Source organism: Eptatretus burgeri, chromosome 13 (assembly GCF_056783735.1).
Source record: "Eptatretus burgeri isolate ZD-2024b chromosome 13, Ebu_testis_v1, whole genome shotgun sequence".
In the NCBI taxonomy this organism is placed as follows: domain Eukaryota; kingdom Metazoa; phylum Chordata; class Myxini; order Myxiniformes; family Myxinidae; genus Eptatretus; species Eptatretus burgeri.
In genome coordinates this window covers 74,082,440-74,104,820 of record NC_140973.1, presented here as the reverse complement: position 1 = coordinate 74,104,820, position 22,381 = coordinate 74,082,440, and the positions used below count along the sequence as shown (strand labels likewise).

Here is a 22,381-nt window from a genome sequence, read left to right as displayed (position 1 = left end):
ATGCTCTCTGCCTTCACAGCCATATCATGGCAAACACGTGGATGGACCTTATTTTTAAATATATCTATCAATGTCGAAGTGAATCGTGGATTATATAAGGAGATCGCACAAAAAGTTAAACAAAACGATGTACTGCAAAAATAAGATTTCACATTTTTAGCAGATGAGACAGCTGCCTCCCAAGGCACCAACCGCATGGCACCGCAGGGCCCAACACAGGCGGAAACGTATATCTGTCTAATCGATGTTCCCTTGAGAGCACGGATACTTTTATCGAGACAAACAACCAATCATCTGGGAGAGTGCTCGCTCAAGTGGCTTAAGCACTCAAGCAAGCAATCCAATGAAACAGTTGTTGAGAAATGGCGACTTTGGCACGTGATTAGCAACACATTAAGCATACAGCTCTTGGAGACGCCCGAAATGTCAAGCTACGAACACTGACGTCTCCGGATGTTTAGAAGCATTGCAATAGACCCAGCGAGTCATAACTATGATAAACAGCCATTCGATAATATGAGTGAGGAAAGTGCAAATAACTATCGTTAAGAAATCGCTGCGGCTTGTTCCAAGTCAAGGCATAGTTGAGCAGGCCAAAAAAACATGGTGGCTTCAGATCCCAGTGAGGTTACCCAGGAAACGCCTGAAGACACAGAGAGCGAGGTGACTAAGGATTGTCTGAAGAAGGATATAATTAAATAAGGCCATTAATTATCTTCAAAAGGGGTGTTTTAAAAAACCTCAACACCCAATCTTCATTCATGTGCTGCCTTGGAGTTCCCTTATCATGTATGCAAAGTTTAGGGCTGCTAGGTTTCAGCCAAAGACAGGATGAACATCCAACTCAAACATTTAATGGAACAAGTATGGAAAGACCTTCATTTCACAAATGAAAGTGGATGGCAGCAGATGTTATGACGTGAATGACACTGCCTGAGTTGCTTAATCACAAAATGGAGGGAATTCACCCTCACCTCCAGATCATATGATCTCTATCGGCAAATAAAACAGCTGGACAGAGAATTAACACTTACAAGGCAGTGAAGACCATCCACCAGCAGGTGGCATGTACGTAATCCACTCCACCGGTCGAAAGTTTTAGAACACCCCCATTTTTCCAGTTTTTACTGAAATGTAAGCAGTTCAAGTCCAGTGAATAACCTGAAATGATACAAAGCTAAGCGGTAAACTGCCAGAGGTTAAAAAAAAAAGTTTAGGCTACCAAAACTGAAAAATAATGTAAATTTCGGTTGTTAAGAAAGGCCCTTTTCAGGGAACAAGTAATGGGTTAGCAACTGCAGCTCTTCTGCAGCAATGGAAGTAGATTAAGCCTTGAAAGTTGATGCAAACAATTTCTACAGGTGTCCCAACTTTTGTTGATTAGTTTCAAACCCTCTGTCTATAAAAGCAGTGTTGGAACAGACTGTGTTGCTGCACCCTCTGAAGCATTATTTGGACAATATTGCACTGCAGGAAGTAGTATATTGCTGGCAAAGTAGTATAGTATTATATAGTATATATATCTCGTCATCATAGTGGTGAGAAAAAGACGATTAACAAACGAACACAGACATCATTATCTATCTATATATTACTAAAACCTTCATCTTGTGTGTGTATATATGTATATATGTATGTATATATATATATATATATATATATATATATATATATATATATATATATATATATATATATATATATATATATATATATATATATGTTCCCAAAATACAGTATCCACACAATCCACACAACAAAATACAGTATCCAAAATACAGTATACAAAATACACAAAAAAAAAAAAAAATCCCACAGTCTCCAGACTTAAACCCCATCAAGCTGGTTTGAGATGAACTGGGCAGGATGAAAGCAAAGCAACCGATAAGTGCAACACATTTGTAGGAACTTCTGCAACAGAGTTGGGAAGAACTTTCCGAACAATATTTGATTTCCACTCTAGAAAGAATGCCACGAGTATGCTCGGCTGTTATATCTGCAAAAGGTGGTTACTTTGATGAGTCAAAAATTTAGATTAAGTTTGTTCAACAAAACTATTCCATGATTTATTTTTTACGTGCAATTGTTTATTTGTTCTGTACTTTAATTTTAGAGTACATTGAAACATTAAACTGCTTAAATTTCAGTAAAAACTGGAAAAATGGGGGTGTTCAAACTTTTGACCGGTAGAGTACCGATATAAAAATGTGTGTTTGTCCCCTTCATAAGGACGATTTAAGAAGGCTTTTAAAGGCCAATCATTTAACATGACTTTGTTCACTGTGGTCTATTTTTCAGGATAAAAAAACAAACTCGAAAAACATTTTTCATAAAAGAGTAATGACGTCTCTTCTTTTGGAAATGTCGACGGTGACTAGCAGCAGCAGGACCTCAAGGGTGGTGTACAGAAACGTTTAAAAAAATAACAATAAATACAAGGCACAGGGAGGTGAAATTCGCTGCACGTAATGTGTAACACGCACAGAGTAAAATGAGTGTTCATTTATGTCCGTAGGACGTCTAATAAATGAAGAAGATATAATCTCACCGAACGCTAGGCCGAGGCTTCAGACTTCGGCACGCTCACAGGCCTGTACCCTCAAAATGAAACGTCCCAGAAGATTAAAAAAAAAAAATTATCACATTTGTACATGTAGTGTTTTGAAAAACGCCTTTTGTTGCTATGAAACATCATATCTTCCAGTCTTCTTGAATATTTCGAATATAATAATTCCAACTCATCATTTTTACTGGCTTTTTTCTCGTTAATGATAGTGAATGTGTAATAATCACCTATTCACTTTCTTTTGAAGGCAAGAAGGGAAGCACATGTGCTCGCTTGCCCTTACACTATGGTATTTTACTGATAATTCAGCACTCCATCTGTGCTACCACGCACATAAGAAAAACTACAACGGCACCCAGGAGAGCACATACCTCCGCCAGGTTGAATAGTTTACGTTTTGCATCCCACAGATAGGATGCCGCTTCTGGATCCAGACTTGAACCAAAATTGAATCTGCTCATTCTCATCACTTAACCAACCCATCCACAACTTTTGTGTGCTATTTATCGTTTTTGGCTTTATCTCTTTATGGTGAAGAATCACTGACAAAATTATCATATTCGGATCTTCACCAAAATCTAATCATTTCGTCCTTGTCACACACCCAACCTCTCCACCAAATTTCGTCCAAATCCGTTCACAACTTTTTGTGATATCCTGTTCACTGACAAGGGTGAAAACAACCTCCACCCACCTTCAGTAGCAGAGGTAATGAAGTGTCCTTTAGTTCATTTTCAATTCAACATAAAATCAGTGATCCCATGTTTTCGTCAAGAAAAATCTGAATAATTATCAAGTGCTGCCCTATCCTCTCTCTCTGTCTCTTCGTAAGAAGTGGACAGCCAGTTATTGTGCTATCCATGGTTCACCTTTGTCAGTTTGTTAAAATTAGGTCACAAAATTTTGGAACTTTTCTACTTGACCTCAAAAAAACATGCAATCGAGAGATCATGTCAGTGGCACTCAGAAGCCCCAGGTATTTTCTGTAACGATACAGCACCTGATGAAATGGATTAAATTATCGGTCTTCGGGAGACACAACTTACCACGGTCCCGTCTGTGCGACTTGCCAATTCTCTGGGAGATGGCCAAAAATGGCAAAGTAACAAGCAAGTGATTTGAAAACCCAGAGAAGCAGAAACGGGGGAGATTGTTTCCTGGGAAAGTTCTAATTGAAACTGAAAGAATCCAAAACAAATGGAGGAGTGAAGCTCCATTGGTGGATAAAATAACATACTTTCCATCCAATCATGCACTAATAAGTTCCACAACGTTCTGCATTTATTTTTTACACTTAATAAAACATGTGGAGGAGCTCTTACATAAAGCAAAGACATTGGGACACATCAGACAGAAACGTGGGATTTACACCCAAGTGGCACTCAAGGAAACAGTAACACTCCTTCGATCAAAGCTTAGTTTTCATAAAACTCCATCAGGTCACCTTTGTCTCTTTTTCTTCACCATATACGAGTATTCATTGTGCCTTCCATTAATGTTTTAACGTACAAAGAGAGAGAAAAAACGTTTTTTAAAAAAGATTAAAGCATTTATCTCTTGTGATGAGAAATGAATAGACGATTAGCGTTGGAGAGAACAGCAATGTCAGAATTCACAAAGACCTGGAAAGACAAACGAAGAGGAGGCTGGTGAATGATCCAGCATTTCAGTTGTAATAATTCTTCTTCATTCACATGCAGCACAAGGTTGCTGGGTAACATCATTGGCTGAGGATGTGGCTGTGCTGCTGTGTAGTGACCCCTGCTAGTTCGGGAAGGAATTTGTAATTTATTCATGGAACTGGCGAAAGATAGCTCACCGACTCTTTGCAACCTGGTGTTGGCTTCGTGGTCAGGGTGGCTGGCTTGGTATCTCAGGGTACTGAGTTCGAGCCCCATTGGCTACTGAATTAACATCAAGTGGGGTTGACTCGGCCTGTCATCCCTCCCAGGTCGGTGAAATGAGTGCTTGTGTACTGGTATAAGGGCACAGCATCAGCGGCACAGTCACGCCACAACAAAATGATAGGTACCCGGCGGCTAAACTGCCATACGCAAGAAGAAGAACCTATTCTTTGCGAAGGACACCGTGGGATCTTTTACGTCAACCAACAAATGCTGGCAGACGGGACGCATATTAACGTCCATCCAAAGGACGGCACACACATTGATGAATCACCCTGCCGTGCAACACCAATGGCAGTTTACAGCTGGGTCGGGATCCGATCACCTGCGAGACAGCTTAGAGATGTGTGCGCATTCCTCTATGCCATCCTGTCAGCCCTCCAGGTGCAATGTATGGATGTGGGTTGTAGGCAATGAAAAGGAAAGAAAGGAAGATTAAGTTTTGAAATCTTTTGTTGGAGACAAAAGCTAAAAATCCCATGGACTGCAAGAAGAACAAACAAATCAGTGGTTGAAGAAATTGGACCATGTACATTAGCATCACTGATGCTAAAAAAGAAACTTCTACTTTGGACACATCATTCATGTAGAACACAAAAGTTTGAAGAATTCAACCATGCTGGGTATGGTTGAGGGAAGAAGAGGAAGGGACGTCCTTATACTGTATACTGTAAATCAGAAGTCAGAACCCAACATCTATATATAACTAAAACCATCATCTTGTGTATATATATATATATATATATATATATATATATATATATATATATATATATATATATATATATATGTATGTTCCCGAAATACAGCCAAAACGGTACAAGATAATGCAAAAATTTTCGGCCCGCCTTACTCACCATTCACTTGCGGTGTGCAGTATCAAGTTTCATTAAAATCGGGCAACAAAAAAATAATTAAACAATCAATTCCCCATTCAGTCAAGTACTCTTCGGGATTATTTGATCAATGCAAACAACCTCAGCGGTATAGTTCACTGGAGCTATCTTTTTTTTTTTCTTGAAATGATTTTTTTCATCAACCGCTGTCACAACGGGAACCCAACCGGTTCACGGGTTGTCTAGTATATCAATAAAAAGGAACTCGACACTAATTTATATTTATTTTAAATCATTAGTTCGAGCCGGACGGCAAAGAGAACACAATATCAAAAACTTGACGGGAAAGTCGAACTGCCAGCCGTACAGAGCAGACGTGCCCCCAACACACCGCTTTCCTTGGATTTCCGGCTGGGTGTTGACGTCCGTATATCTTCTTTTTCCCATATCTTGATTAATCAAGTGAATGGAACACAAATTTTTTTTATCGCTGATGAATACAGGTAAGTCACGAATGTGCTTCTTCGGTTCGCTTTATCACCATGGCAATATTTGTTAAATAAATTTGAAAAAGAAGAAGATGTGGTCACAAATATACACATGTAACCGTGTACATTTGCTCCATCATAAGATGCAGTTTTTATTACCCATGATGGGGTGAGAAAAGGATGGATGGATATAACATCACATTTGCAGACTTAAATTTGCAACTATTTCTCCTTACATTTGACAAATGAGAACGGCACTCGGTAGATCAGGTCAGATCAGATCTGTGACTTGCTCCAGTTACCATGTTAACCTGTACTAACCTGTTCCATGACCGGGTTGTCAGCGACTAAACCGTCTCCCCCACCAGGTTTTCTGATGAGGAGGGTGTTTGGATATGGACACCCAGCAGGATTAAAAACAAAACCTATCAAAGGGCGGAGGAGCTCCTTGTGAGCCAACGGCCATCCATATCTAGTGCCCAACTGTGTCTGCGGACGTCCTCCTGCAGTTGGGTTACTTATTATTAGGAGGTTGGTGGCAGGATTTGCACTCAGGCTGCCGTAAAACACTTCATTCTGCAAAACCCACAAACGCAAAGAAAACTGAAAATCCACTCCATGGGATTAACCTCCTGTGCTGCTGCCCTTCGCAGGGCAGCTCACCGGATGATGAGATTGGGGCAAAGCCTTCGGGACCCCCATTCCTTAATGATAGGAGGAAAAGCACGTGGTAAGCATCCTGGGTCAGGTTGTGGTGGTGTGTGGCAGAGTGGTGCTAAGGTGTTGTCCACCAGACGGCGGTCTCCTTGGGTTAACCTGAGATGGTCCCTTCGGGTGGGTGCCTGGAATGTCCTATCTCTAAGAGAGGATGATCACCTGTCACTGTTATCTGAGCTCCAGCGTTTGAACATCGGTATTGCAGCTCTCTCTGAGGTTCAGAGACCGGAAAGTGACGAGATCATGGCAGGTGATTACACCTACTATTGGTCTGGTTGCTCTGATGGTTACCACGCCCAAGGAGTTGCTGTTGCAGTGTCCAATAAGCTGACTCCAATGATCACTGAGGTAAAGCCGGTCACCGAGTGTATTATGAGAGGAAGGATTTGTCACTTCCTGGGTGCCGTTTCCCTGGTCTCTGTTTATGCTCCGACTGAGGCGAGTGACCTCACCATGAAGGACGCATTCTATGCCACGCTCGAGTCTGTGGTTGATCAGTGCCCCAGGAAAAACTCTTCTCATCTTGGGGGATTTCAATGCATCGACTGGAACTGATAGGGATGGTTATGAGACGTGTGTTGGTCCCCATGGGTCTGAAACTGTGAACCAGAATAGCACTAAGTTCCTTGACTTTGCAAGAAGTCATGGACTTAGGGTGGCTGGTTCATGGTTTCAGCGCCCACAGGCTCATCGCTGGACTTGGTATTCCGACGCTGGTGGTGTGACAAAGGAGATTGACCATGTGCTCAGTGATGGTCGCTGGATGATGATCCAGAACTGCAGGGTTTACCGGAGTGCTCAGTTCCACAACACCGACCACAGGCTTGTTGTAGCAACTCTGAAGTTGCAGCTTAAATCCTGGAGAATGGTACCATCCCAGCCGAAGCTGGATTGTTGGCAAGCTCAAGGATGAGAGGAGTTTTGTTTTTTTGTCTGCTTTTGTCTGTTTTTTGACCCACCAAGTTTTGTCTAAATTTTCCACAATTCTGAGACATCCTGCTCACAGACAAGCAAACAGGTGTGAAAACATCCCCTTCATCCACTTTCAGTGACAGAGGTAAAGTTCATCAAACAGGATCTTTTGTCTTTATTCAAGAAGGATGGACTCTTTTTATTTTCCATTCATTTTACAACTGTATATGAACTTTGACATGACAATCATCTCAGGTGTTTAAATCTATTTTTCTCTGGACACAGACATGCCACTTAGTGTTCCGGTGTAAGTTAGTGAAGCATAAAAGGCAAAGTCAGTTACAGTCAGATTAATCTCTGAACCCGATGAAAACCCATAACAGTGTCCCTGCTGTGGAGCATGTGCAAGAGTTACCATTCCAAAATACAAACGCTCCTATTTTCTCGATTGCAAAGCACATATTATCAACCATGACCCCCAAGTTCACATGGAAACGTTTCATGTAGAATTGAACACTTTTGATTGTCACTAAACCACACGTCATTTTTTTTGTTTGTTTAAGTCAATCACATCTTTTTCTGACAATCCAACCACAGTGAGTTTTACATCTATAAACAGTACACAATACACGATCATGATGGATCATTTCTTGGAAAAGAGGCTCGGTTTCTGGTCGTTCGGTGGGAGTGATGAAACCTTGCTCTCAAAGTCATCGTTTCTCACTGAAATTACAAAAATTAAATATAAAACACAAGGTTTGTTAGTGAGTGTGTGTGTGTGTGTGTGTGTGTGTGTGTGTGTGTGTGTGTGTGTGTGTGTGTGTGTGTGTGTGTGTGTGTGTGTGTGTGTGTGTGTGAATACACACACCATTTTCACTTTTTTTCATGGGGTGGGGGCAGGGGGCAAATTTTCAAAAAGAACAAACGTCCTAAAATAAAAGTTGCAGGAAATGGTCGATTTAGTGGGGACGAAGATATTCAGAACAAGATATATAATACTTTGGCCAGAATTCCTGGAAAAAAAAAATTAATGAGAAAATGTTTTGTTTGCAGCAAAAAATTTAATTGCACTTCAAACAAGTGGATCACAATGCCAAGAATACAAGACGCTGAGAGAAAGAGAGGGGTGGGGCGGTATGAGTGGCATGACAGCTACACGGAAGGGTATATAATAAATAAGTGTTGAGGAACTTTTTATAAGATCCAATTGTCGTGATATTTCTGACGAGCAAATACCAAATCTTTATAAACAGCTGTGTGTGACAGGTGGAAAATAAAAATTTGGCTCGGTAATTTATAAAACGCTTTAATACGGCAAACGGCTCGGAAATCGGATGTTATTTCACAACTTGGTGACAGAGCACGAAGCACTCGCTCAGGGTGACGGAGCACGAAGCACTCGCTCAGGGTGACGGAGCACGAAGCACTCGCTCAGGGTGACGGAGCACGAAGCACTCGCTCAGGGTGACGGAGCACGAAGCACTCGCTCAGGGTGACGGAGCACGAAGCACTCGCTCAGGGTGACGGAGCACGAAGCACTCGCTCAGGGTGACGGAGCAGGCAAAAGCGTCCACAGTGAGTGAACGACTCGCTCAGGACGTAGCACGGTCCCGCTAATCGAATGTAAGGCGTTCAGCAAGTGGCTTCAGCACTCATGCAAACACTCCAATTAAATGGTTGATAAGGAATGGTTGGCCAGGCTGTCACTGCATATCATATAGGATCCCTTTCACTTTAAAGCAGGTCTTCACCACACACCATCAGTTTATGAAATAAAATGAATTCATTCAAATAATGACTTTATCCACAAAAGAGTTGCTGCTTAATGCAGAACAACCCTGGAGACCGCAAAGTTCAATCACCTGTGAAATACATTTCGCAGATAATCCGCCATGTTGCCTGCTCGTCTGGGCATGCGTCACGTGGTACATTGGTTCGGGGTTTGAGCAAACGTTACACCTTTTTTATTTTTTAAACGTCCATTTTTCACCAGATTTGCTTTGATTCCCTGTAGAACACCTCACAAAACCTCCGAAAATATAGTCACGGATCTGGCAGACACTATGGATAAGCAGTCCCTCTGGGGGACAGGGCGTGAGGTCTTGGAGTAAACGCATTAAATCATATAGCTCAATGAAGCTTGTTAATTTTGTTACGTTCCGAAATTTTTTGCTCACTCAATAGTAATTCTCCAAACAGTTCAAAAAGATAAGTTTAATGCTTTGGAAATTTCACATTTTTCTTGTGTATACAGTATATGGAGAAGGAGGGAACACAGCCTTGCTTACTTAAAGTAAATAGGTACATATCGGCTTAGTTATAATACTCGTTATTTCTTTAAATTATCAGATTTGACAACAGATTTCGACACTCATTTAGTCCGTACGATATGCAATCCTCAAAACTGAAGTAACATTTTGATGATGTTCTTTAATCAGTCCGAGAGTGTAGATTGTGGAAAATCGATCTCATAATGCATGAAATCGCACTAAGCTCCAAATTTGAAAACTTATCGAACTTACAAAAGCGATGTACACAGCGATTCGTAGCTATGATGAACAGGCATTCAATAATATGAATGAGGAAGGTGCAAAAAAAACTTTATCATAAAGAAATCGTTGCGGCCTGTTCCAAGTCAAGGCATGGTTGAGCAGGCCAAAAAACATGGCGGCTTTAGACCCCAGCGAGGTTACCTAGGAAACGCCTTAAGATCCCAGAGAGCGAGGCGGCCGAGGATCACCTGATGAAGGATATAATTAAGTAATGCCGTTAATTATCTTCAAAAAGGGTGTTTTAATTAACCCAAACACCCAATTTTCACTCTTGCACTTCCTTCGAGTTTTTTTTTCGTGTGCAAGCAAAGTTTCAGGCTGATAGGTTTTATGGTTTTGGAGTTATGGAGGAGACACACTGACACACTGACACTTATTTGTGTGCATTGAAATTCGAAATTTGATCCAAAGCCTTGAGGAAATTGATTGATAGGAACTAGAACCTGCATTTTTGTGGAATTTATGTGTTTTAACAAGGGAGGGAGCTGCTCTCTAATGAAGTGAATGAGGCATTCTCTGCTGTTTAAAACCGATGAGATGGATACTGGAAGAGAGGATGATAAGAACTTGAACGTTTGAAGAATCATTACCTCCGCCACCGAAAGTGGACAGAGGTTACGTTTTCACCCCTGATTGTTTGTTTGTGTTGAGAGCACAATATCTCAAAAACAGTAACGGACGGATTCAGCGAAAACTTGGTGGAAAAGTTGTTGAGGTGCAAAGGACAAATTGATTAGGCATTAGTTAAGGTACGGATCATGCAGATCCGGCCGATCAGTGTGATACCAAACGCAACCGAACCACCAAATTTCGTTCAAACCTGCCCATAACTTGTCAAGACATCCTGCTCACAGACAAGGGTGAAAACAACCTCCATCCACCTTGGGCGGGAGACCTAATTACACTCGTGTGCAATATCATTAAGCTTCAATTACATTTTTAAAAGGGGGGAGGAGGGGGCACTTGGGCAGTGTTTGTAATATAAATATTTGTTTTAATATAAATAATATATTAAAACTTATCGGACTTATCCGAGTCATGACCTAAATAAATTAATATATATTATTAAAAAAATAATATATTATAATATATAAATAAATATATATCTATAATTCTAGCAGTGTGTGTGTGTGTGTGTGTGTGTGTGTGTGTGTGTGTGTGTGTGTGTGTGTGTGTGTGTGTGTGTGTGTGTGTGTGTGTGTGTGTGTGTGTGTTTCTATGTGTGTGTCTGTGACCACTGTTTCTTGACAACCACTGGTCCGATCTAATTGAAACTTGCCAGGTATATTGCTGGGGACCTGAGGATGTGCCTTTTCAAGGTTTGATATTAATCGGACAAGTGCTTCCCAAGTTATGGCCATTTATTTACCAAACCAATGACAAGACACGTTGTTGTGTGGGCGTGGCCGATGGGGGAAGGGAAGCTCAGCCGCGTTCCCCATTACGGGTTACAACGTATGGGCTTCCGGAGAGTGATGACTTTGTGTATTCTAATAATTTTTCGATTTCTTATGTGCATTTTTAGATAAACACTATGCCCCAAGTTATGATTGTTTTAATATTAGACGGTGTATAAATTTCGGTAACATCAGAGTGAGCTGGTGTGCTCCGAACCAGGAAGTAAATTTTTTTCTCTCTCTTCTCTTTTTGTTTTTCCTTGCGACGACATTGCGAAAAGGCAAAATACATTGGCGCTAATTGAATAATTGGCCATTAAAACTAAATTGTGAATAATTGTAACTGCGATATGCGAACTTCTGGGCCACGCACGGACGGGCACACGAGAGCGAAGAAATGGCCTGTGTGGTTGTTGTTTCTTGCTCGTGGTTTGAATATTTATTTATTCATTTATTTATTTATTTTTTACGGGCACGTACTCGTTAGTATCGATAATTCCAGTAATCTCTATGTGTCTGCGACCGCCGTTTCTCGACAACCACTGGTCCAATCTAATTGAAACTTGCCAGGAATATTTCTGGGGACCTGAGTATGTGGCTTTTCAAGGTTTGATATTAATCGGACAAGTGGTTCCCAAATTACGGCCATTTATTTGTCAACCAATGACAGGACACGGTGCTATGACGTCACAATTTTTTTTCACGTACGGCCACGCACGTCTGGGCATGCACTAGTATATATAAATTTAATATAAATATAAATACACGAGGAGCATCGGTTTTGAAAAGGTTACAAGTTGAGAAATAAATTTAAAAAAAACAAAGAACTGTTGATGAAGATTGTGTTTGAAAAACCCGTACAAAAATGTAATGCGGTGTAGATGAAGACGAAACCAACGGCCATGTGCGTCATCGTCTGCAACAGAGAAGAATCAACGTCAGAGCTTCACGTCGAGGAAGCAAACAATTCCGGAATCAACCTCGGTCAATCTATTTATTACGTACGCAGCGAAGCGGAATGTAAAGAAATATCTCAGGTGTAAGGTTCACTCGCCCACCTTGCCAAAGAACTTCAGGTAGCGTCCCATTATTTGCTTCTCTCGAAATAAACCCCGTCACCATGTAATTCAGGGATTCGGAAGCGCAAGTGTGTGCGCGAGTAAACGGCGATATTAATTTACACGTCCATGTCACAAGGCGCCTCCCGAGCCGCCACCTGAGGGAACAAGCGGAATGTGTATAAATTATAATTATTGTTATTATCCTCATTTCAGCTCATTGTTCCTCACGTAAAACGATTCCATCGACGGAGCAGTAATAATACGTAATTGGCTCGTGTTAGCTTTTCAGGTAAATCGGGTTTTACCTTCCGACTTGCCGTCCGCCCGCCACGCACCAATCAACGGGCGGCGCCGTTCGACAAAGCGCTGGCGGTCGCGGACAGGCCCCGTGGAGGAAAAGCGAATAAATTGTCTTCTTGGCAAGTACAGTTACGGCACCGACCCCTCCGAGGGACTAAACGGTGCTCGCCGGACCTCGGTCTCGCCTCGGTGCCTTGGATTCGGTGTCGGAACATGATCAAAAGGCGCGGACCTTATAAGCAATACCTGCGAGACCCGAGCATCCCAATTCCACGGACCACGCTCAGGCGGAGGCTCCGCGAGCACGCCAGGCTTTTCCAATCACCGGAACAGGATCGCCATGGAACGGCCATCAAGGAGGAGTACAAGGTCAGCGTTCTTGGCTCGATGACCCTCCCTGTCCGGTGTACAACACCGTCACGGGGTAAAAAGGCGCCATTCCAGGGCGACGTGCTCAACTACACCTGGAAACGGACCCGAGCTGGACATGCTGTGTACAGTGTAACGATGCGTACAGTGTGCAGTCCGTTGGATGTGCGCCTCGTGTACAGTGTAACGATGCGTACAGTGTAACAATATGTACAGTGTGCCTTCTTGTGCTCCTGATTGGTAGTTACTGGAGCCTTCTTTGTAGTTGTAGTAACTCGCAAGGTTTCTCATTCACATACATTATGTTAGGTATGGATGTCCACCTCGTGTACAGTGTTCGGTCCGTTGGGTGTGCTTCTCTTGTAGTGTGCGGTCTGTTGGGTGTGTTCCTCATGTCCAGTATGTAGCCTGTTGGGTGTGCTCCTCGTGTGCAGTCCATTGGATGTACACCTTGTGTACAGTGTGCAGTCCGTTGGGTGTGCTCCTCGTGTGCAGTCCATTGGATGTACACCTTGTGTACAGTGTGCAGTCCGTTGGGTGTGCTCCTCGTGTGCAGTCCATTGGATGTACACCTTGTGTACAGTGTGCAGTCCATTGGATGTGTTCCTCGTGTACAGTGTGCAGTCCATTGGATGTGTTCCTCGTGTACAGTGTGCAGTCCATTGGATGTGTTCCTCGTGTACAGTGTGCAGTCCATGGGATGTGTTCCTTGTGTACAGTATGCAGTCCATTGGATGTACACCTTGTGTACAGTGTGCAGTCCATAGGTTGTGTGCCTCGTGTACAGTGTGCAGTCCATAGGTTGTGTTCCTCGTGTACAGTCCATTGGTTGTGTGCCTCGTGTACAGTGTGCAGTCCATAGGTTGTGTTCCTCGTGTACAGTGTGCAGTCCATTGGATGTGTTCCTCGTGTACAGTGTGCAGTCCATTGGATGTGTGCCTCGTCTACAGTGTGCAGTCCATTGGATGTGTGCCTCGTGTACAGTGTGCAGTCCATTGGATGTGTGCCTCGTGTACAGTGTGCAGTCCATTGGATGTGTGCCTCGTGTACAGTGTGCAGTCCATTGGATGTGTGCCTCGTGTACAGTGTGCAGTCCATTGGATGTGTGCCTCGTGTACAGTGTGCAGTCCATTGGATGTGTGCCTCGTGTACAGTGTGCAGTCCATTGGATGTGTACAGTGTGCAGTCCATTGGATGTGTACAGTGTGCAGTCCATTGGATGTGTACAGTGTGCAGTCCATTGGATGTGTACAGTGTGCAGTCCATTGGATGTGTGCCTCGTGTACAGTGTGCAGTCCATTGGATGTGTGCCTCGTGTACAGTGTGCAGTCCATTGGATGTGTGCCTCGTGTACAGTGTGCAGTCCTTGGGTTGTGTGCCTCGTGTACAGTGTGCAGTCCATAGGTTGTGTGCCTCGTGTACAGTGTGCAGTCCATTGGATGTGCTGATTATTTCAGTGGATCAAAGCAGATTTTGTTCGGAGATTTATTCAAACTCAGCACTGCACCAAACACCACGTTTTTGTGAATCCCAGACAAGTTATAGTAGTGCCGTGAACCAGATTTTTTTTAACTTTGACTACAGTACTTGCTGTGCACCAGGTTGTTGGATCTCGTGTACAGTGCCATACGGTGAACCAGATGGTTTTAATCCACGAGAGTATTGCTTCAGTGCTTTATACACCCTAACTTCAAACTTTCATTTGTCCCGTAATGTATAAATGAAAAATTGACTTGCTCTGTACACTGTACTTTGGTGTGCTGTTAATCATGCTCCGAGCAATGACTGTGATTGCACACGTGTGTTTGAACAACCACAACAATGTGTTGTAAAGTCGCTTTTCCTGCTTTTGGGATGAATTTTGAAAGTGTTGTTTTCCTACTGTTGCTGCTGCTGTTAATTGTTTCTCATTCAGGGTTTTCCTGAAAAAAAAAGCTTCCATGACGACGAGTATGGAAAGAGTGAAATGGTTTTTTTGAAATGAATTCTTGGGAAGGGTTTCATTTGTTATGTTGCTGTTATCCCAGCTGGAGTGCAATCCCGTGCTGTTATCCCAGCTGGAATGTGAACCCGTACAGAACCAGCATGAAGCGAAGGTCGAACTCAAAAGGGAACATGAGGTGAGGGCGTCTGCGCACACAGCACCGCGCTCAAACACATCGAACTACAACTACGTTTCAATTCAAATTTCTGACTTTGTTTTCCTTTTCCTGCTCTGGTGTTGCCTGAAAGGCTTTTGTCTCTGTCGTTGTTGGTTAAGCGAGCTGTCACTACCCCGCTCTTCCATTGTTTGTCGTCGATTGCCCCTTGGTCATTCGGCCTGCAAGAAAGAGATTAGTTTTGCTAATTTATTTGTATGGAAGGAAGGAGGAAGGGATGGCAATTTGATCAGTTTTTCTGTTCAATCTTCTGCTTGTCCCATGGCACGTTGGATGGCCGGAATTCCCCAAACAGGATAGCCTCATGTTCAGTACTCTACCGTTGTGGGCAATCATTTCCCACTTGTTATTGATTGGGCCGTGCAGAGAATCGGAAGGATTTTCAACTCGTTTATTTATCGCAGAAGTGTTTGTCCCATATCTCTCCCCCACCCCACCCCACCCCCCTTCCAACGTCTTTTTTAAAATTAATTAATTTTTTTCCCCAGGGATGTCACCGACTCCTTATGTTCCTTTTGTGGTCATTCATGTTGGAATGTGTTGATTTTTTTTTTTTCTTTTTCAATGACCACCATTAAGTGCCAGTCTTGTGTGGAGGAGCTTGTACATGCATCTAGGACGAGGACATTCGGAAATGTTGGTTTACCCTTGCACAAATTGTAAGGACGTTAATAGACGGTGGACAAACCGACAGAATGATATTGTTACGGATCTGTCAGCCTTTTACACACAAACAGACAACAATCCCATAGTTCAGTTATTTCGATAAGTATGTGTTTATAGTTGGAATCCATCCCCTATGTCTAATGGGAATTTGGTGTGTGTGCTGTGAGTTATTTTATAGTCAGGATTTATACATCAACTACAACAACAACAACAGTGGCACCGTCCCTCTCAACCCGGTCGCCATTGCATTTTTGGCTGAAGGCGTGGGCGGAGCCTCCATCGCCTCAGATCAAGGCTTCGCCTCGAGGAAGGGCATGGAACGTTTCCTCCAGCCAATGGGAGGCCAGCGTGCCGAAAGGTACGACGGAGTCTCTTCGGGGGCGGGCTTCCGAGATGCCTTGACACACCCCCTGAGATGCACCATCCAATCGGGAGGCGAGTGGCGAAAGAAGAAATCGCTCCGACCTCAAGAGGTGTGATAGAAAAGACGAGAGGACTGCAACAGTGGTGGTCGTGGTTCGAGCAGTCTGCGGTCCTTTGAGGGGCTCACAGTGGTGGTCGTGGTTCGAGCGGTCTGCGGTCGTGGTGGCTTGGTCTCGATGGTGGGCCGTGGACTTCGGGTCGTCGGTTCGAGGCTCACCGTGGTGGTTTGGAGTCTGTGTGACTGCACGAGGCGGGAAAATACCCTGGCCAGGCTCTGGTCCCCCAGCTCGCCTTTCCCTCCTGGGCTGAGGACCGAAAATAGGCCTATGGGGTCCATTTCGTGTGCGTGCGTGTACGCGCGTGGCACCATCCTGTAAGTAGAAACTGTTAAGTGCTTTTCGTTCCTTGTAAATAAAGATGTCTACTTTAACAAGCATGTGGTCAGATGAACCGATTGGAGCAGAGGAAGAACAGCAGATATTTATTTTATTTGTGATAACTCTGCTCTCTGTGTTCCCCTGCTCCATTATAAATAAACCCCCCCAATTGTTCAATCTACCAGCTCGTTTGTCACTTTCTTTCATTGGTCCAGCACGGTGTGTATTGAGAATTAGTGAGGCCGTTTGGGCCGAGCGCGGCTTTGGTAACTTCCGCTCTGTTACGCCGGATCCGAGTCGGTGATAGCAACTCGGTTCGGACAAAGTCGGCCGAGGGTGTGGCTTCCCTGGTAGTTAGATGGCGTGGGTACTTAGGTATATTGAAATTAGGAAATTAACCCTCCGTCAAAATATTGGCGACCACGGTCCTTTAAGTGACCCGTGACCTTTCGGACTTATCCAAGAGTCATAACCTAAATTCCAGGTGTTCGGTGGGAGACGGCTCTACTGCTCCACCTAGTGGTCGTTTATCGCCACCGAACCCCAACACAACAATATAACGTTTGCATCTGGGATCCCAGCATTGTGAGCTGTGTGCTCAGATGGGAACACCAAATTGACCAATAACGTGTTTTTTTTTTTGTTTTTTTTTTGCTGCATTTTGTATTTGATTTGGTGCTTTTGATCTCCACTTCAAAATGAGTCTCTGATGTCCCATACGCTGGTGATCAGTGCCGCCGAACCAGCTTTCTGAGCAAGGCTTATACTGGGTGGTTTGCCATTGACTTCCAAGTAGTAGTCGGGGAAGGAATTTGTCTTTTGTAATTTTGTTCATGGTGCCAACGCGAGAGCTCACCTACTCTTTGTGAAAAACACTTTAACGCCCAACGACTAATGGCGGCAGATGGGATGCCCAGATGGGACCAATGGGATGGTCAGGATTCAAACCCACGCGTGACAGCTAAGAGGTGAGTATATATACCTCCAGGCCATCCTGTCAGCCCTCAAAATGAGTAAATGGGTGTTTATTTATCGTCGACTGATGTGCCATGGTGTATGGCTCTGTTCCATGAAAAAGAGGGAAATGTATGAAAGTAAAAGAAATTGTAATACTCCTGTACAAGTCATCAAAATCGTCTTCTTCTTTGGCCTGTCTCTCTTTGCCTTGAATGGAACACCAGTCTTTATATTTGATGTAAAGTTTTGCATCTTGCACCTTGCTGGGAATGGCGCGCATCGCGTATCGTCGTAATCGGTAATCCAGGTTGCGTGACGTTTGTTATTTATTTAATTGGTGACCTAATTTGCTACTGCTTTACGGAACGACACACCTAATTTGCCGTGGAACATACTTGATGCGTGAGATTTGACTCGTTCTTGCAGGCCGTGGAGGATGGATGGGCGTGCAGTTCCACGACGGCACGGCACAACGTGATGGATAAACAACCGCTGATGCAGTGTACTCCAGCTGCGAGTACCATTGATGTGAGTAGCTCTGGCTTTTTTTTGTGAGAAGGCAACGATTCAAGTGAACTGTTTGTGCAAAGACTGGTGATGCCGCTTGAAAAGGAACTGGTGGAGTATTTAACATCACGGCAGGAATTCCGAGCTGGTTTCGTCATGGAAGAGAGATTTTGTCACTTGTTTATTTAATTTTAATGGATCAAACTCAAACCCTACACTTGTTTTGACCAATCTCGAAGCTGATTTTTATGACTTTTAAAACCCAGGGCTCCAAAACTTGGTGTTTTATCAGTAATGCCATCGGAAAAGATGCTGCTTTTATCGGACTTGCCAGACTTTTGTCAATTTCTTGTTTTTCATTTATTTATTTTTTTCCCCTCAAAATTGGTTTTCAGATTAATGTGAATGAAGGAAAATAGGGTGGGTAGTGTTTCGTGGAGGAGTTTCCTATACTGGATGACATCACGTACCTTATCTGGTTTCCTCTTTCGTAAACAAGCAAAAGTATCCATCACTGGCACGGCCCAAGTTTATGTTAATCTATCGATTTAAATTATTTCATTGTCTTTAAATTAATTGTGCTGCCCTCTTTGTTTCACTCAGAGCCAAAGCTCTGAGCTACTTGTACCGTCCATCATGAAATGGTGGTGCAACATCGGGTTGCAATTTGAGGGAGTGCGCGCACATGTTCGAGAGAAAGCACCAGTCTTTTGCAGAGAGGGGGGAGGGGGTGTGTGTGTGTGTATGTATGTATGTATATGTATGTATGTATATATATATATATATATATATATATATATATATATATATATATATATATATATATATACACACACACACACACACAAGCCGGAAGGTGGCAATGGGTCACCAAGCATGGAAACTATGACAAATAGCAAAATGGATGTCATATAACGGATAGGGAATCACCTTAAGATTATGCATATCAAATCTCATCCAGTTCCATCTACCGATAAAGGCCCGGTCACATCTTGACGTTTTAGCCAACGTATGCCGATTTTTGAATTTTTTTTCTAAAACGCTGGCACACGTTGAATACTTTATGGGTAAGTTTTGATAACATTGAGAGCACGCTGAAAAACACTGCCATACGTCGTTGTACGTTGGCTTTAAACGTTGTACTTTTCGGTTGTCCTCAAATTTTTTTCATGCTTGAAATTTCACGACGTATGCCGGCGTATGACTCACACGTTCCGCTACGCTGGCCACAAGTTGTATGCACGGTCTGCGATCGTTGACAGACGTCAACACATGCTACTTGTAAGTTAATCATAAGTTGAGACACGCCGAGGTAATGTTTAGCGTACCCGAAACTTATTTCTAACCTATGATTAACGTGTTGTTGGCACGTTACGCGATTGTTGCCACACATCGATAGACGTTACTTTTAAGTTACTCGTAGGCTGAAAGATGTCGGTATAATGGATCGTCCTTGCGTCAGCGTCCACGGCCACGGCCAGGACACTTATTTGCAGCATTCTTCAAACTTTTCTTCGGCATGACGAGGATGTTCACACTTCGATGTCTAGCTTGGCTATGATTCCAATTGTCCATCGGCAGCGTCTATTTAAAATAGTCGAGTTTGAGCGTTTTAACTCGTTCAGAAGAAACGCTTCAAATTTCCAAACCCCAGCGTCAAAAAACAAAGGTGAGTGACAGCAATTTAAATCGTTCATTGTAAACAATGAAAATAGCAGAGTGGTACCGTTTAAAAGTCGTTGAGTGTAAAAAAAAATCGAATTGTTGAGCGCAAGCGTCTACTTTCAATAGTGGAGATGCAGCCATTTAAATCGTTGAGTGGCAGCCTATGAACCTACCCGTGGACACGCGGACGCAAGGACGATCCATCATAACCCACACCCTCCCCCTCACACTCACCTACTACTACTAATACTACTACTAATACTAATACTAATACTGATACTGATACTGTTACTGCTGACATGGACATCGACTCAAAAAGGAACTCGAAAACACTGTTGGGTTCCCCTTTTATGAGCAGCATTTTTATATACCAATTCCCAAAACCGCTGGGAACACGTCTTTATATGGCAGTTGTAAGCTAGAAACACATTCATTTTTTTTTTTTGTCGACCGGAAGACGTCATTGGAATACATCTACATACGTCGATGTGTGTTGGGACTACGTAAAGAATTGGTTCAAAGCACGTCAAACATAAGTTAGAAATAAGTTTCGCGTAAAAAAGACATTACCGCGACGTGTTTCGACTTATGAGTAGCTTATAAGTAGCGTTTGTGGACGTGTGTAAGCGTCCGCATATCGTGTGTAAAACTTATCCCCATCGCATGCGGAACGTGTGTCATACGCCGAGTACGTCGTAAAATTTTGAACATGTTTAAAATTTCTTGACGTACTCTACTTACTACGACGTATGATAGCATACTTTAGCGTTGTACTCACGTATACCAAACTTACTCATACCGTATTTGACGTGCCCCCAACGTTTTAGACACATTTTTCTTACGTCGGCATACGCTGGCAAGATCGCCAAGGTGTGACCGCGATGTTGTCACTTCCATTTCTACGGCAGTTATGATTCGAATCGTTGTGCGTCAGCCTTTTAATAGGCTATGTCACGACATCGTCGGCGATGCGTGCCACGCGCTATGCCTAAGTTAGACTATCGTTGGGCATCGGTTGTGTAGGCCGACAACAGGTTCAGCATTCGTTGGTATAAGTTATCTATAACACAACGAAACGTTCTGTGTCCATTACTAATATGTTATGCATACGACCAACTCGTTATGAATACGTCCGAATCTTAAAAAAAAAACATCAAAAGTTCAACGTCAGCCTGCGTTTTACATACATTTTAATACGTTGCCATCGCTGGCTAAAACGTCAAGGTGTGACCGGGCCTTAACGACTCTGTATCCATTTGAATGAAAAGTACCGAAAATGCGGTTTGAAATCGGAAATCCCCAAAGTTCGAGGGGGTGCTGTGGGTGAACAAAGATCTAAATCGAAAATCCGGCTCGATTGTTTGTGCACAATGTATTCCAGACGATTAGTGTGAATTTTCATGACCATCCGACCATAACCCTAGGAGGAGTAGCATTTGGCGCGAAGGCACCTCCAGCTCCCGCATATTATCGATTTTATTTTTGCACTAATTGACCTTTGACCCCTGACCTAAGCGAAATCGGTCAATATGTCCTGAGGAAAAGTTGTAGTACTCATTGAGTACCATGAACCTGCAGTTTCATTCGTATTGATGCACTCACCTGGTCACTAGGGGGCCTTCAATTTTCTCGCATAACCTAATTGTAGAGGGTGCTGTGGGTAAAGTATTCCATATATCACAAAATATGGAATATATTTGATAGAGCATCACCTGTAGATCATTCGTGCCAAATTTCATAACCCTACGTGGGAAAATGGCTTTCGGAATTGATTTCGTGTGAACGGTACTGATTTTGAAGGTTTTTCGGTTGTTGCTAGGGAACCAAAGCGTCCCTAGCGACCATCACAATTTACAAAGCACTACGTCATAAGATGTACCCACCACCCGAGTTTGGTCAAAATCCGCCCATGTTTACTACCAATTATGCTGATGACAAACGAACAAACATCCAAACAAACAGACAGAATTACTGACACTCAGGGTCACCTATTTTGGCGACCCAATATATATATATATATATATATATATATATATATATATATATATATATATATATATATATATATATAATGAATAAGCTGAGAAGAAAATGAAGGCTCCACAAAGTTTTAAAATCATTTTCTCACATAATTGATCATGGATATAACATAATACAAGAAGTCCTCACACAGAGAAGAAACATAAATAGCCCTCTTGATCATGCACTACTAAAGAAAATCCGGCCTTTTTCAATTTGAGGCCAATTGGTCGTCCTGTTTGCCAAAAATTGCTATATTTGTTGTTTTGGCCTCAATTTACAGCTTCTGAGGCCACAGCCACACAAGCCAATGTTACTTCCCACACAAAATTGTATCTGTACCCTGAATATGCAGCTTGTAACTTTTAAAGACGTGGCCGTACATAACCTCGTTGGGGTCTGAAGCCACCATATTTTTTGGCCTGCTCAACCATGCCTCGACTCGGAAGAGCCCGCAAGGATTTCTTTACGATAAATTGATTTTTTCACTTTCCTCACTTGTATTA

The 22,381-nt window shown here is 42.9% G+C and overlaps 2 protein-coding genes across 5 annotated transcripts in view; one reads left to right on the top strand and one right to left on the bottom strand.

The window, feature by feature from the left end:
* Positions 1 to 7,583: 7,583 nt before the first annotated feature.
* The window catches only part of SHTN1 (shootin 1), a 101,255-nt gene continuing 86,457 nt past the window's right edge, over positions 7,584 to 22,381 (bottom strand). For all 3 annotated transcript variants that reach the window (XM_085853043.1, XM_085853041.1, XM_085853042.1), the window contains exon 15: positions 7,584 to 8,146. In XM_085853043.1, coding sequence (XP_085709169.1) covers positions 8,067 to 8,146 — 80 coding nt within the window. In that variant the 3' untranslated portion in view covers positions 7,584 to 8,066. The remainder of the gene's footprint in view (positions 8,147 to 22,381) is intronic.
* The window catches only part of LOC147014784 (uncharacterized), a 30,361-nt gene continuing 20,745 nt past the window's right edge, over positions 12,766 to 22,381 (top strand). Inside the window, exons 1-3 of one of the 2 annotated variants that reach the window (XR_015050908.1) lie at positions 12,766 to 13,102; positions 15,130 to 15,222; positions 18,111 to 18,212. Coding sequence is in view for 1 of the 2 variants with exons in the window: in XM_085853046.1 (XP_085709172.1) it covers positions 12,947 to 13,102; positions 15,130 to 15,222; positions 18,111 to 18,212 (351 nt within the window). In the remaining variant the exon portion in view is untranslated. The remainder of the gene's footprint in view (positions 13,103 to 15,129; positions 15,223 to 18,110; positions 18,213 to 22,381) is intronic. The other variant, XM_085853046.1, reaches the window with a different exon arrangement.